The 15,921-nt window shown below is 46.8% G+C and overlaps 1 protein-coding gene across 4 annotated transcripts in view; it reads right to left on the bottom strand.

The window, feature by feature from the left end:
- The window catches only part of AGPAT4 (1-acylglycerol-3-phosphate O-acyltransferase 4), a 1,136,585-nt gene that overhangs the window by 666,791 nt on the left and 453,873 nt on the right, over positions 1 to 15,921 (bottom strand). For all 4 annotated transcript variants that reach the window (XM_069607695.1, XM_069607692.1, XM_069607694.1 and 1 more), the window contains one exon: positions 2,327 to 2,559. In XM_069607695.1, coding sequence (XP_069463796.1) covers positions 2,327 to 2,504 — 178 coding nt within the window. In that variant the 5' untranslated portion in view covers positions 2,505 to 2,559. The remainder of the gene's footprint in view (positions 1 to 2,326; positions 2,560 to 15,921) is intronic.

The following is a 15,921-nucleotide window of genomic DNA, read 5'->3' as shown; positions in this document are numbered from 1 at the left end:
CAGAATTGCATCCACAGACACCCCCAGCAAAAAAAGATTCCTGCCTGCATATGGGTCCACCAGTTATGGGTAGCGCTGCCAGGCTCCAAGCGCTGCCTGGTAACTGGTGCCCCCATGGCAGCAGGTCAGGGAGAGAGGGGTAGCAACAGGCAAATAGGGCTGCCTCCCCTACACCCCTTACCCCAGTCAGGCAACACGCAGTCGCAACGAGTCAGGGCACGAAGGAAGGGCGAGGTGTGAAACAGCAATTCACCCTCTCCTTCACAAGCAGGTGCTAAGCACCCAGGACGCGGGAAAGCTAGGCAGCCAAGGAAAAACAATAGAGGGCATGCTAGGGTGCTCAGACAGTCGGCGCCTCACCGACCTGGGTGCTGGCCTCACAGCCCCCCACAAGGACCAAGGCTAGCTCCTGGTCCTATATAAGAATCTGTATTTCAGCAGAAAGACACGGATAGTTTGGGATTTTGCACGGGGACCCAAACACAAGCGGGTACACTGTGAACACAGCGTCTCGCTATTCTCCTTTTCCACAAACAACCCTCCGACCCTAGAAAAGGGAGAGAACAAACAGAAGAAAAATCAGGACACCGTACGGTGACCACACACAAGTCATGGGACAAAGAAGGTGGCACGGGCCGGAGGGGGTAACCTCAGGACCCAGTGCCCAAAAGTACTATATACCATATATGTGATTATTACTACATTTGTGTATAACCATATCTGACAATAAAATCCCATGGCCTTTTATTGACAACACCCAACAAACGTGTGGTCTAATCTGTGGGGGGGGGGGCAGAATTGCATCCACAGACAACCCCAGCAAAAGGAGATTCCTGCCTGCATATGGGTCACCCGTTACCAATTGTGTATTATACATACACATGATGCTCTGCTTTTCTGTCTTTGCCCTCGTGGTAGCACTGAAAAAAGGCACGTAGAAGAGCCTCACATACTCAATGAAATAGACACCTACCATAAGGGCATATTTTGATATATTTTGCAATTCCTTAATCCTTCTGTGACCTTTAATATGACTGTGTGCAATTGCATTCAACATGTAATTCAATGTATACATGTAACTGTTGCGTGATCTAGAATTAGGATAACCCATCATTATCCAGGAGTACCCATCCTTTAAAGAAATGCATGTCACCTAGTTTAAACGTGATTGAAAATTGGCTGCATCTCCCGACTTTTCATTTCTTGTCATAAGACATATCTATACCAGCAACCCTGATTCTCCTGATTAGCTATTTTTCGAGTATCTTACACTTGACTCCCTATGCTAAATATCAGAGCGTGGGACTAGACTCTTGGTCGGATCTTTGAGTATGGTCATTTTGCTAAACTTGTAAGAAGAATTTGATAAACTTCAAGACCAAGCCTTTCATCCGGTCCAGTAGGTTTCATATGATAGTCCAAAATGGTCCTATGTGATTTTGTCAAAAAGATTTTATTGAATACTTTTGTGGTAGTTTGTACAACACATATATGTGGGAGGAGAACCCCCTCCAGCCCCCCTGACCCCAATAAGCCCACTACATTATTTATTTAATCACCTAAACCCACCCCCGCGTATATAATCGAATTCACTAAATCTGCTACAGCAAAACCTCCCTATTCCGTCCAAAATATGGTCCATTCCTGCACTGGGAAATAACAGCACCCACATTGTTGGTGTTCTGAAAAATATCCATGGAGAATTCAAAGCCATTCTCCACTCCAACACACGTCTCATTATTGGAGCAAAAAGGTCTAATAAGGTAACACTACTACTGCTCTTGCATCACTGACTGCACCTTCATGCTGACATCTCCTTCAACCGTGTTGCGCCATCTCAGAGAGCCTTCCAGCTACAGTGACCAAGGTACCTAAGTGAGGAATTCAAAGACCTCTCTTTATAATTCCCATCCAAAAACTTGAAAAGACTAACTTGCAAAATAAGAATCTCCACCTTTTCACCAGAATTTTAAACTCTTTGCCATTTAAACTCCGCTTTGCTCAAAACTGCAAATTGCAAAACCTCAAACAATACCTTTTTAAGATCTACCATGTAAGCAAGTCATTCTCTGCATTGCCCTTTATGGTATTCGTCTGTCTTTAATACCGACCCTCACAACCATTTACTTATATATTGTTTTGCCTCCTATTCTATAAACGTATGTTGTACTGATTGATCCATATGGCCGCTTTTGCAGTTTATGGCTTGATGTATGCTGCACTTATGCACCCAGGACTGGATTTGTGCTTTTTACATATTGTTACTAAATCATCATCAAAAAAGTTATGGAAATCACAATATTGTTTAAATAGAAAACCATCTTACGGCTCGCAATGCAGTAGCTGAGGCGGCAATTAATTTTCCTGTAAAGATTCTTGTTGAATGGCAAGATCAGAAGTGTGAATAGCTGAATAAAGTTCACTATAAGTCCCGTCGCTATAAAAACGTAGCAGATGAAAAGATGGCACAGAAACTGGGTCTTCAGGAATCCAATGATATCCATTCTTCTATTCACCGCAGAATAGTCTTGTGAGCAACCCAATAAATCAAAGGGAACCCTGGATAAAAAGAAAGTGAATGTCAGTGGTTATGCAACACAAACATGCATTTTCTGTTACATTTGGATACCATGAAAACATGAATCTTTTCAACCAACATAATGGACAGAAGAGTTGGTGGTACAAGGAATGGAATGGAAGACCACCCAAAGGAATTAATAGGTGTTACGACTTATTCATTGTTTTCCCTCACTTTTAGGTTTCTAAGTTGCCTTCAGTCTCAGGTTTGCTGAGCAAAGGGTCCAGAGATGCACCCTACTGATACCTAAACATGCCTGGGATTTTTTGTGCTCCTGTGCAGAAGCAATGGCTCCCAGACATTTGGGCTTGGATACTCCTTTTGTGGTGGGACCTTGACTGAACTGCATTTGGTTTTACTACTTCTGTAATGGCACAGGGGGTTAATGATGATGGAATGTAGGGTGGCACACATCAATTGCCAGTGGCCATGATTAATTTCAGCACTCTGACATGTTAGCTCTCTTTTAAATGTAGCCACAGCTAATGCTAAGGGGAGTAACACAGGATAATCTTCTTTAAATGAATAGATAATCTTATAGTGCAATATGTATCCTATCCTGGAACCGTCCAAACCTCTCCGTGCTTACTCTATTATTGCTAGAGATGGTGTGAAAACACCAACAGATTGGCCACATATGCTATACACGTGTTCCTTATTTGCAACACTTCTTGCATTGTGATTATGAGACACAAACCCCTTCATCAAGAATTCCTCTTCAAGGTATCTCATTTAGTCAAAAAACAAAAACAGCAGAGCATTAACATGTGTCATGTTTATCTTTTTCTTTACACATTCTTTTTCTGTATCACTTTTGCTATGAAAAATATCCTGCACAATTTGCTGTGTCCCTTTATTTTCAGTAATGCAGAATAGAATTCTAATGCACTTCTTCCTCATGAATCAAACACATCATGCGCTTTGGCATTCCAGTTATTGGCTTTATTATTACCTCTATTTTCAAATCCCAAAACCGAGGATGATGGGTCTAGCTATCTGGCATTTTCTCGGGAGGATCGAGCATAATCTTTGTTTTTTTTAGAGGGGACATTATCACATTGGAATGTTTGTGTGCTTCGAGCCAGCTTTTGAAAGAGCTCTTGGCACCTTGCCCCTGATCTCAAGTGCAAGCTGTGGTGCCTTATTGTTGGACTTCCCAGTCGGGTGGGGTAGAATAGCTCTCCATGAGCCCATTCTCCCCCTCAAGCATGCACACATTTGGAAGGCTTACTTCCACCAACCTGACCAAAAAGAACTGACTCCCCAGGCTTCATACTCTGTGTATAGGGGTAGAAGAATGCATGAGGGTTGCCAGGAAGTGGATGAAGAAGAGGGAGGCTCACGGGTTAAGGCCAAATTGATGATGTCTATATCGACTGGGCGCGGCCTCTCACACGTTGAAATGCCCCTACACCAGTTATGTGCATTCTGATTCACCTCAGGTCCATTTGGTCAGCGCAGGGTTTCCCACCAGTCACGTCCTACTGCACTACTCGCAGGCATTAAGCAGCATAAGGTATGCCACCACTTGTGGGAGAAGACATGATCAAAACCAATCAGATTCCAAATTACTCTGTATGAAGATGGGTGTTCAGGAAGACAAAGCACAGTTTTGCTCAGTAATGTTGAAACAGCAACTAAACATCTTCAGTGCCAGAGGAACTTACAAGGGAGCAGAGAAAGTTTAGCAAGCACTCTAAGATTAGATTTCCTATATTAATGACAGAGAATGAAACTGTTTGTATAAACTCCCATAAATAACATAAAGATGTACTTATATAGCACACCTCCACAAAGGTCTCTAGGCACTCTACACAGATAACATAGGTTAGTATCCCAGCTCAAAGGTACTCATTGTATTGACCTCAAAAGGATGAAGGGGGAGTGGCCTTACTAGAATATAAACCTGTGATCCATAGGGCAAACACAGATCTCGGAGGTGGACGTGTTAGTCCACTAAGCCACATAGGCTTAATATATAATGTGTGGTAATTAATATAATACGTGGTGTTGCCCAGATGTCTTTCCAACATTCTGAAATTTTCCAGTACATATCATATTTTTAAGTGGTTTTCTATACCTTTTTGCCACATATGCGCCCTTCTTGTTGGCTAGCTTTGAAAATGTATTTTGCAAAATCCAATGACATTGGTAGATGATTTAAAAGTAGAATGGCTTGGATATAATTTCCCTCAACTACAAAACACAGTCCCAAACAATCCTGATGGTTTTATTCCTTTAGTAGCCTTTGCAAATTCCCCCCTCGTGCCTCCTAACATGTTGTTCAACCGACTGTTAATTATGACTCTATACAGGCTTGAGATAGTGCCTTTTCCATAAAACCATCATTTTTAAGGAATCCATGGATCAACTAGAAAATGTCAAACTTAGGAATATGACGAAACTGGCTAATTGCCAGTTCCGTGTTACTTCACCTTTCTGTTCTCCAACGCTACCTCGCCCCATTCTCCTTCCAAGCTCCTTCAATCCTCGCCTATGAGGGCAATGATGGCAATTGTAAGCCATGGGGGATGCACAAGATGCACTAATAATTATAAACATTTTTTCACTCCTTTAATGACTGTCTGAAGAGCACAAGTATTGTCAGTCTTTGCGGGCATGTAATAACTACATAGTTCCATTACACCCATTTCCAAAAGGCTGCAACAGAAGCACAACGTGTTTCTCAATTAATATATATACGAAACCTAGGCTCATCATGCCAAGTCTCTCTGGGGTTTCTTCCAGAAGAAGAACAGAGGCAGCTTTAGTGAAACCTCTTTGCTTGTCATGTGAACCGCTGCAGGAGGTTCAGGGCCATCCAATAGTCCCTTGGACCATAGAGAAAATGCGTTTTCTACATGTCAGGATTTCCTTCTACAATGTAACTAATTTGGGGCAACTTCAGAGAACGCCTGAAAGTGTACTTGCCTCCAGCACTCAACAGTGTATCAGTGCCAAATCTTGTTCCATTTTGCCAGGTGAGAGACCACGTCATGAAAAATATGCATTTAACCTCCTTAAACTTTACACTTCTAGAGGTGGTAGAGACTCTGACCCAAAACATGCTCTGGGTCTTTTCAGGGAGTTTCCACCCCAATTCCTCATACCAATGTCTAATGTAAGAACAATCAAGTGCATCTACTAAGAGTTAGCCCAATAAATCATATATTTCAGCAATCAAGCTTCTACCTCCGCCGTCACCAGGTTGACCCACGGCTCCTTATCGAAGCTAGATCTGGGCACCCCTGCCTTCATTTCCTTGTCTGCTAACCATTACCAGAATTAGAACTAGCAAAAGCTCTCACACGTTCCTTCTCTTAAGACCTCTTTGCATTGTGTAATGGATGTTACTGTTCTACTGAAGGAGTTAAGAAAAGAATGTGACTATTTTGTGTAGACCTCAAAGAACCCTACCTAAACTTCCTGATGTTCCGGCAACACAGACTGAAAAAATGGGACTGTGTGCTGATAGAATATAAAAATAATGTCAATTTATTACAAAAATTTGCCACAAACAATTTAAAACATAACTGGACCCACAGACACCATACACAGTGGAAGAAAAATAACAAATATCTAATGCCTAAACCTATCGTCTGAAAAACACTTCCTACGTAATTACAAAAAACACAACAAGACTCAAAACTAAAGCAATAAACATTCTACATGTGTTATAAAAAAGATTCCCGACATGTTTCTGTTCGTCAACAACTCAAACGGTTGAACATTCTTCAGGGGAAAACTTCTGTAAGATATATTGTAGACTGCTTCAACACTGTGCACAATGGGTCAATTTTCACATCTCCAAAAAGGATGTAATCTAAAATACAAAAATAAGGGGAAGAGATAGTAAGGATTGGGTCTGTGAATACCAAATGAAAGCCTCCAAACTTCAGGAATAATACTGAGGCATGAGGTAACGGAGGCAAGATAAACCAAATAACATCTGTCTTTATATTAGTACTTAAAATCAATTATACAATTACCTTTACTGTATAATTGCTTCCAACGTGTGCCAGTAATTAGAGCTGCACGATGAGCACCAATCACTGGGTGCATCTATTGTTTCAATGGGCGCATGTAATTCGCCTCAAAACTTGATCCAGGACACTGTAGAGCCAAGACAAAAGCCAGAAAACACCCACACCAGATGTAATTCAATATGGGTGTATAACCACCTAGTCATCATTAAACAACAAGGGAAAATCCCCTCTATTACCTTCAGTCAGAAACAAGTTTGTTCCGACGGTCGAACTACAAATGATCAATCCGATCTTCAAGAGTTTATGTCCACACTACCTAGAAACAACAAAAGGACACTTGTATACTATCGGTGTACCTCCAAGAAGCGTAACTCGACGAAAACTTCACCCTTCAGGGGCGTAGAAGAATTCCGAAACGGGTCCCCGTTATCGGAAGTGGAAACGGTGGAGCTTGAGGCTTGATTAAACCGAAAAAATGAGAAAATCTCCTGAAAAAGTGCGAAAACGCAGTAAAAGCTCGAGAGCTTAAGCAAGAGGACTCCCAATACTTGAACGTGCAGTAAAAATCTGAGGATGACTGCCAGGGCAGGGGCGTAGGGAGAGGGCGTCATTAGCTGGGGGCAGAATGACCCAAAGATCAGTGATTTGTTACTACTAAGAAAGACAGATCAGAAACGAAACTGATACTGATTTATTCTTTACCGAGGATTCCCAGCCTGACGACGGGGAATATTCATGAGCATGTGAATCCATGCCAGACCCCATGCTGGAGAAATGAACATAGGGGCCATATTTGATTTCAGATATCAAAACGTCTTCTGAACAAATAGTACCTCACACCCCCACCAGTTCTCTCTGAGTGTACCTTCACTCAGCCCACTTCCAGATAATCTGTCTGATGATCTGACCTCCTCTTGTTCCCTGGAAATACAAGATTTGGTACAATTGCCTACACTCTTCAAGCTTCATGGATTGATTAAAAGTCTTTGGCCCTGATTTGTGGATATTTGCGTATAAAACGGCGAGTTATGTGCCATTATGCCTGTAAATCCCTGACGAATGGGGATTTGAGGGCAGAATGGCACGCAAATTCCTGTTTTACATGCAAATAAATCAATGAATAAGGGCCTTAGTGCCATCCTCCTCTGTTTTTAAAGGCTGTAAATAAGTGTTTTATCTTTTAGCTAACAGGTCTGACGTCTATGAAGTTTACTTAGATACTCAGGTTTGTCTAGTTCGTTTTAGTGTGAAATTGGCATTCCTGCACAGCAATAAATTAAACTACCCAATGGTTTTAGTGAATGTACTCCACACTTGTTTCAAGCCCCACCTTTTTGTTCTTCCCATCAAGTTCCTTCAACTTGACCTCCAATCTCACCTACTCCCCAAACTGCCACTTTTCAGGCAACTAAGATTGTGCACAGCCACTGTCCTAATGTACTTTTATGTTCAAGGGAATCTCCAATCTGCTCGTCAACCATTTTGTTACAGACAGGCTCATTCGGCAGATAGGAATTACTCTGGATTGAGGTCAAGTGTTGAGCTCCACTGACATCTCCTGTTTATTCCGTTAAGATTTCCTCACAGTTTCATCTGACTCATTTTCTGTAAGGTTACCAATGACAAGTCTAAGAACAACTTACATAAAGCTCAAGTGTATGGTATCTTCAGCAAATCCTTCCCTTTCTTGACAATGTCCTCGTTAATTTATAGCCGAGGAAATTAATCAGAGCATTTAGTGATCTTTTTCTTGTTCCTATACACCTCGGACCTACTTTAAGCTCGCTATCTATTATAGCTTGCCTTCTTCTGGCAGGTCCACCAACACACCATAGAGATTGACTGAAAAAGACCACACTGTCCTTTTCTGACCCTTATATAAGATCTTTTATCCAGGTCCCGTCCAACTTTCTTGCTTCCCACCCACCTCCCAGACCACCCCTTCTCCTGATTGGGCATTCAGTGCTGTGCCGTTGCCTGGCCTAGTGCCTTTACCTCCCTGCTAGCACATCACTTTTTTTTGGTGCTAGCAGGTGAGTGTTTGTCCCCTCGGGAGCTGCTTGATTGCATCCGACCCATTCCCCCTGATTTAGCCCCCCAGCTACCGATCGCACTCTCCTCTCTTGACCCTCTTCCCCGTCCAACATCCTTGCTTCCCACCCACCAACCGCCTCCAAGCCTGCCCCTCTCCTGATTGGTCTTTTAGTGCTGTGCCGTTGCCTGGCCTAGTGCCTTTACCTCCCTGCTAGCACAACACTTTTATTTGGTTCTAGCAGGTGAGTGTTTGTCCCCCGGGCCCTGCTTGATTGCATCCGACCCTTTCCCCCTTATTTAGCCCCCCACCTACTGATCGCGCTCTCCTCTCTTGGCCCTCTTCCCCGTCCAACATCCTTGCTTCCCACCCACCACCTGCTTCCCAGCCCTCCCCTCTCCTGATTGGGCTTTCAGTGCCGTGCCGTTGCCTGGACTAGTGCCTTTACCTCCCTGCTACCATTACACTTTTTTTCAGAGCTAGCAGGTGAGTGTTTGTCCCCCACGGGACCTGCTTGATTGCATCCAAACCTTTTCCCCCTTATTTAGCCCTCCCACCCCCTGACCATGTTCTCCTCTCCGGACCCTCTTCCCCGTCCAACTTCCTTGCTTCCCACCCACCATCGCCTCCCAGCGCGCCCCCTCTCCTGATTGGGCATTCAGTGCTGTGCCGTTGCATTGCCTAGTGCCTTTACCACCCTGCTAGCGTGCCACTTTTTTTCAGCACTAGCAGGTGAGTGTTTGTCCCCCCGGGGCCTGCTCGATTGCATCTGACCCTTTTCCCCCTTATTTAGCCCTGCCACACCCGATCACGCTCTCCTCTCACAACCATCTTCCCCGTCCAACTTCCTTGCTTCCCACCCACCACCCGCCTCCCAGCCCGCCCCCTCTCCTGATTGGGCACCAGAAACCCACTTAGAGTACACTTCCAGGGGAGCCCATGTCCGTGCAGCCCCCGTGGTGAAGGTTCTAGCAGGTGAGTGTTTGTCCCCCAGCCCCTGCTTGATTGCATCCAACCCTTGCCCCCTTATTTATCACTCCACCTACTGATCGCGCTCTTCTCTCTTGACCCTCTTCCCCGTGCAACATCCTTGCTTCCCACCCACCGCCCGCTTCCCAGCCCGCACCTCTCCTGATTGGGCTTTCAGTGCTGTGCCGTTGCCTGGACTAGTGCCTTTACCTCCCTGCTACCATGACACTTTTTTTCAGAGCTAGCAGGTGAGTGTTTGTCCCACCCCGGGACCTGCTTGATTACATCCAAACCTTTTCCCCCTTATTTAGCCCTCCCATCCCCTGATCGTGCTCTCCTCTCCCGACCCTCTTCCCCGTCCAACTTCCTTGCTTCCCACCCACCCCCCGACTCCCAGCTCGCCCCCTCTGCTGATTGGGCATTCAGTGCCGGGCCCTTGCCTGGCCTAGTGCCTTTACCTCTGTGCTAGCATGTAACTTTCTTTCGGTGCTAGAAGGTGAGTGTTTGTCCCCCTGGGCCCTGCTTGATTGCATCCAACCCTTTCCCCCCCTTATTTAGCCCACCCACCCCCCGATCATGCTCTTCTCTCCCGACCCTCTACCCAATCCAACTTCTTTGCTTCGTACCCACCACCCGCCTCCCAGCCCGCCCCCTCTCCTGATTGGGCATTCAGTGCTGTGCAGTTGCCTTGCCTAGTGCCTTTACCTCCCTGCTAGCGCACCTCTTTTTTTCGGCACTAGCAGGTGAGTGCTTTTCCCCCCATGGCCTGCTCGATTGCATCTGACCCTTTCCCCCCTTATTTAGCCCCCCCACACCCGATCACGCTCTCCTCTCATGACCATCTTCCCCGTCCAACTTCCTTGCTTCCCACCCACCACACGCCTCCCAGCCCACTCCCTCTCTTAATTGGGCACCAGAAACCCACGTAGAGTACACTTCCTGGGCAGCCCATGTCCATGCACCCGCCGTGGTGAAGGACCCGAGGTAAAGGATAGCAGCTCCTGAAGAAGCAGCTCCAGACCGTGGTGGCCCGTGTTAGCCTGTGGTGCCTGCAGACGTTCACCAGCAGCGACTGACAAGGTAGGAGACCAGCACCTGCTGCTCCCCAGTAAATGGTCCAAACCCATCGGAATTCAATGTACCCCCACTTGTTGTGCACTATCACAATTAGATTCAGTCCATAGCCAAACAGCCCCTACTCTTTCTGATTACTGCCTGCCTCTTGAGTTAATGTTACTACCACTATTGCATTTACTGTTGTTTCCATGTGTTAGGCCCTTGCTCCCTCTATCCAGGTGTCCCAATCCTAGTTGCTGTAATTGCATTCACTATTATTGCATTTGCTGTTGTTCACCCGTGTTAGGCTCTTTCGCCCTCTATCCAGGTGTCCCACACCTGGGTGCTGTTATTGCATTCACTGTTATTGAATTTACTGTTGTTCCTCCGTGTTAGGCCCTTTCTCCCTCTATCCAGGTGTCCCAAACCTAAGTGTTGCTATTGCACTATAGCTCAGTACACTTCCTACCATCTTATTCATTGGTGCCTTGACCCAGCCTTGACTCCTTCAGTCCTAGCCCTCTGGACGTGCAGCTACTCTCTGACCGCCATATCACTCAGCTGCTGATCTGCTCCATCCTACAATCATGACTGACCTCCTCTGCCTGATGGAGCTACTTAGACAACAAAGACCGCCGCTGCGCCCCCTGAACCGAGGCCCTTCTGCACCACAACCACCCGTCATAATGCACCGGCCCCAGCGCATGTGTCCCGTACTAGCGCTCTCTTTCAGGAACCCCCCTACATCCTACATCGACTCACCACCTCCGACCACTGTACTCGATCGCCGAAACTCTCTATCCCCCCCTTGCCCGCCCCCTAATCACCATCCCGCAACTAACTCTTAGATCAGAGGAGCATTCTGGCACGCCAAACACTGTGCACCTCATACCCTCCTCCCACACATTTCAGCCATACCGGCACTCTGGCCCCCCTTCTACGGAAGGCATCTACTGAGAACAACCCCCTTCTTCCCTCCCTTACACGCCGCGCTCCAAACACCACGTGTCCCACGCAACTAACATGCCATCTGTGCGCTCACTCAGGAACCCGCCCTCAGAGCAACCACCCGCACCCCAGCACTCCCGGACCCTGCCAAAGCCCCTCTAGCATCCACCCACTCGTCTAGTGCTCCACATCATGTCATCAGCATCAACCCTCTACCAACACACACTCCATTCATGCCCCCCACATCAGCCCCACTCCTCCTCACCACCTACTGCTCTTCCTCGAAAATGAAGCGTCCCCTTGAGATAGAGGTCTCACAAAGACAACCGCACCCCACAAACTCTGCACAACTAAGAACCTCAACCTCTTCACCTGCGAAACCCTCTCGCCCTACCTCCCACACCACTGTCTTCCCCACTTTCAGCTCCCTCTCGAACCCTCATCACCGACTTCCCCCTACAAACCCTTTCCCGTCTCTCAAAGTAGCACGTCTTGCCCTTTCTATAACTGTCGCCTCATCCTCCTTCCCCTCTGACACACCTACCCTCTTTCACCCCCTCACCCTCTGGCAGTCAGACCCAGAAAACGCAGAAAAGGTGACCGGCCCTCTTCCTCGACTCTCCATACTTCACCACTTCTTCATCGGTCCAGCCTCCCATGCTTCCCCTCCCCTGCCATCAGGCCCTCCCCTCTCTCCCCGTCTTCACCCCTTTGAACTCGGCCTCTCACCCAGTACTCCTAAACCCCTAACGCCTGCCAGACTCAAAGCCCAAACATCTTGCACGACCCAACACACCTCACATGCACCACTCTCCATCCCCCCTCCGCTGATCCTCCCACCCCTCTAACATACCTACCACAGCCCGCACACCATCGACCTGACCCACTTACCCCTCTCCCAAAGAGTACCTACGTCCCAACCCCCCACTACCACCCCTCTGTCAGTCTCAATTTAGCAGACTAATCCGACTACTCCCAACATCGCAAAGGGCACCTATGTAGACCAAACACTCCCTGCCATGAGCATCAAGAAAATCACTTCACCTCATGAAATCACATACCTCCTTTTCAATACCTGCTCTGCGGCGAAAAACAGACACAGCATCTTTCACCTTCTATCCTCTGACAACCCTAATCTCACCTTTATCACTGCAACTTGGTTCTCCAACGATTTTGCACCAGTCGCGCACAAGGTCTTCCCCCAGGCTACTCGCTTATCTCCCACAACAGACCTTCCAGAGGTGGCGCAATGGCAATTCTCTACAAACCGCATTTCTCCATCTCTCTCACTGAAACCCAGACATACAATGCTAACTGTGAGTCCCTTCTAGTAAAACCCTTGCTATCATCAACACTCACTCACAGCTTCCTACTCGTATACAGTCCCCTGGATATGACAGACATTTTGCCAACAATCTCTGTGACTCAATAGCTAACATTCAGGTAAATCACCCAACACTCACACTACTGAGAGACTTCAATATATGGTTCGACGTGTCAAACAACCCCATGACCCAACCCCTGGCAGACAGTCTTGAGGCACTCAACCTCTCTCGTCTTACCACAGGTCCAACTCACTCAGGCGGCCACACCCTTGATGTGATCTTCAGCAGTTATGACCTTGTCTCTACATCGAGTCCCAAACCATTTATCTGGATAGACCACTCTGTCATCCCTTTCTGTATCCACACACCAGCCCATCCTCCCGCGGCACCCCTGCCCTCACCTTTGATCACAAATGCTGGAACAAAGTCAAGGTACTCCCCGACCTAGAAGAAGCCCTGCTACTCTATCCCCCAGCAACGCTGACCTGTGGTAGACCCTTAAACATCAAATACCTTGACTCCTGGATTAAAGAATCACTAATTCCTCTCACCCCCTCACACCCCGCAACCTCATGCAAAGGACTGTCTCCCAAATGGTTCACATCCCACCGGAAGACTTACAAAATTCAAAATAACTCTCTTCAGCGCTAATGGCAAGTTTCTAAAACAAGTCTCAACAGATATATGTTCGCCCACCACCATAGAAATTACAAAACCGAGATCCGAAAAAAGGCCAATTACAATAAACAAATTCTGAACTGCAGCAGCAAAGAACTCCACAAGATCATCTCTGAATTCGTGAAACCTACCAACCCGCACGAAAATGCTCTGGGATTCCCTCTCGCTTCATTTCTACAACACTGCACTTGACAGGACAGCAACCTTGAACACCAAACTCTCCACCCTCACGCCTAGACCCACACCTACCCCTCCCGATCCAGTTGCCCCGATGACCGCAATGCCAGCCTCGACTCTTTCCAACCCATCTTGAGAAACAAGTTCCTAGATCTACTATCCGGTAGCAAACCCTCCGGATCACCCCTTGACCCCTGTCCCGCCTCTCTCCTGAAAGAGATATTCTCCTCTACTTGTGCAGGAGAATATGCAAGGTCCATACTAAACGACTCCCTCACCTCTGGTACCTTTCCAGAGGCTGTTAAAATAGCGCATGTCAAACTGCTTCTAAAAAACGCTCCCTCGACCCCCTTGACCCTAAGATTTACAGGCCAATCTCCAACACCAGATTTCTCCCAAAAAACATTGACCGGGCTGTATTCTCCCAGGTAAACCGCTTTGTAGAATCCAACAAACTACTCGACCCCGCGCAATCAGGCTTCATGCCGCACCATGGAACAGAATCCTCTCTGATCTCAATCTGGGATGATCTCAAGGTCGCAGCAGACTCTGAGGACTGTGCAGCACTGATTCTCCTTGATCTGACAGCAGCCTTTGACACTGTTAACCATCCTATCCTCCTTGACCGCCTCCACTCCCTACGAAACCGTGGCTCGACACTCAAATGGATTGTCTCCTTCCTCAGCAACAGGAAACAAATCGCGGGCACAACCTCTCCTGTTACAACTACCCCGATGATACACAAATTATCCTAAGAATTCCCAAAACAAGCAATAATCCTCACCCCTACCTTGAAGCTTGCCACACTGATATTGACCGATGGATGACAAGAAACCACCTTCTTCTCAACCTAGATAAAACTGAAATCATGGTGTGCGGCAATACTACTGCCCTTCTCCTGCACCCGCTCCCATGACCCCCATCCCTTGGAACCCCCCAACCCCTCCTTCCAAAATAGTCAAAAACCTTGGCTTGCAGTGCACAAGACTGACCCAACGTACCTACAAGAGAAGATTAAACCCTACCTCCCATCACGCACCCCAAGATCAAGCACTGCCCTCTTACTAGTGATTCTAACCTCCAATTCAGTCAGGATTGGAGGATCCGCCTTCTCAACCTTGGCACCAACTCTGTGGAACTCACTCCTGTCAAACATTCGCCACACCCAAGACTATATGGCCTTCCGCAAAGCTCTAAAAAACAGGCTCTTTCCGTAAACCTGAATAAGGCCATCTAAGGCCGCTGAAACCCAACAACACCATGGACCACGACCTCAACTACATTACACTGGAAAGTAACCACAGCCTGGGGACAAATGTTCAAGGAGATACAGAGCAATTACACCACTGAAAGCGACTAATAAGTTACCAAGACTGAATCAGGGAATGGTTACCATAGATGACAACCTTAGCGTCCTGCAGGCGCTAGATATATGACTGCTGACTATCCACTTCCTGAGTCTACTACACATGCCTAGCTGTCTCCTGTCCCATCTCCCTCTGAGTGCAGCTATTGCGAAATGCGTGCATGTAATCCGGAACAGTGGGCTGGTAAGAATAACACATCCACTCCAGACACTCACCTCTCCTATCACTATGCTCACTCTCTACTCTACACCAACACACAATAGAGCGCAGCTACACCCCGCGATCAATTTCAGCCTAGCTGCTCACATACAAACAATACTCCATGAACACCTCAACATCCTGCTAAAACGCAGCTATACCCCGCGTAAAATCGGCCTGGCTGCACACATAAGCATTGTACAGGCCTAATGCCGGCAGAATGCAGTCCCGGAGACCAACCAACAGACTGCACACATTCAACTGATCTCTCAATACCACCACACCTAATGTTAGGATGCAGCTACCATCAGGCCATCCCATCAGCTGCTCACATATTGAATGCATCCAAGCACCCTATAATACCCTAATGTCTCGACTGACCTAGACTACGGCCCCCGAGGGTGTTCAACCCACAAGCGTGTTGAGGTCATACCAATGATATATATAGAGATATATAAATGCCAAATAACATAACATAACATAACATTGTTCATCTTCCTCAATCTGCTTATTTGTCTAGGAAAAATGTATAGCCTAAAGCACTGTTGCGCTTCTCAGGATTGAGGTTTGTTTGTTTGTTTATTCACTTGTAAGGCGCTCCAGAGTC

This window comes from Ambystoma mexicanum, chromosome 4q (genome assembly GCF_040938575.1).
Source record: "Ambystoma mexicanum isolate Mex_15411 chromosome 4q, UKY_AmexF1_1, whole genome shotgun sequence".
NCBI classification, from domain to species: domain Eukaryota; kingdom Metazoa; phylum Chordata; class Amphibia; order Caudata; family Ambystomatidae; genus Ambystoma; species Ambystoma mexicanum.
The sequence above is the reverse complement of the archived record's forward strand: the minus strand, read 5'-3'. Positions and strand labels throughout refer to the sequence as shown.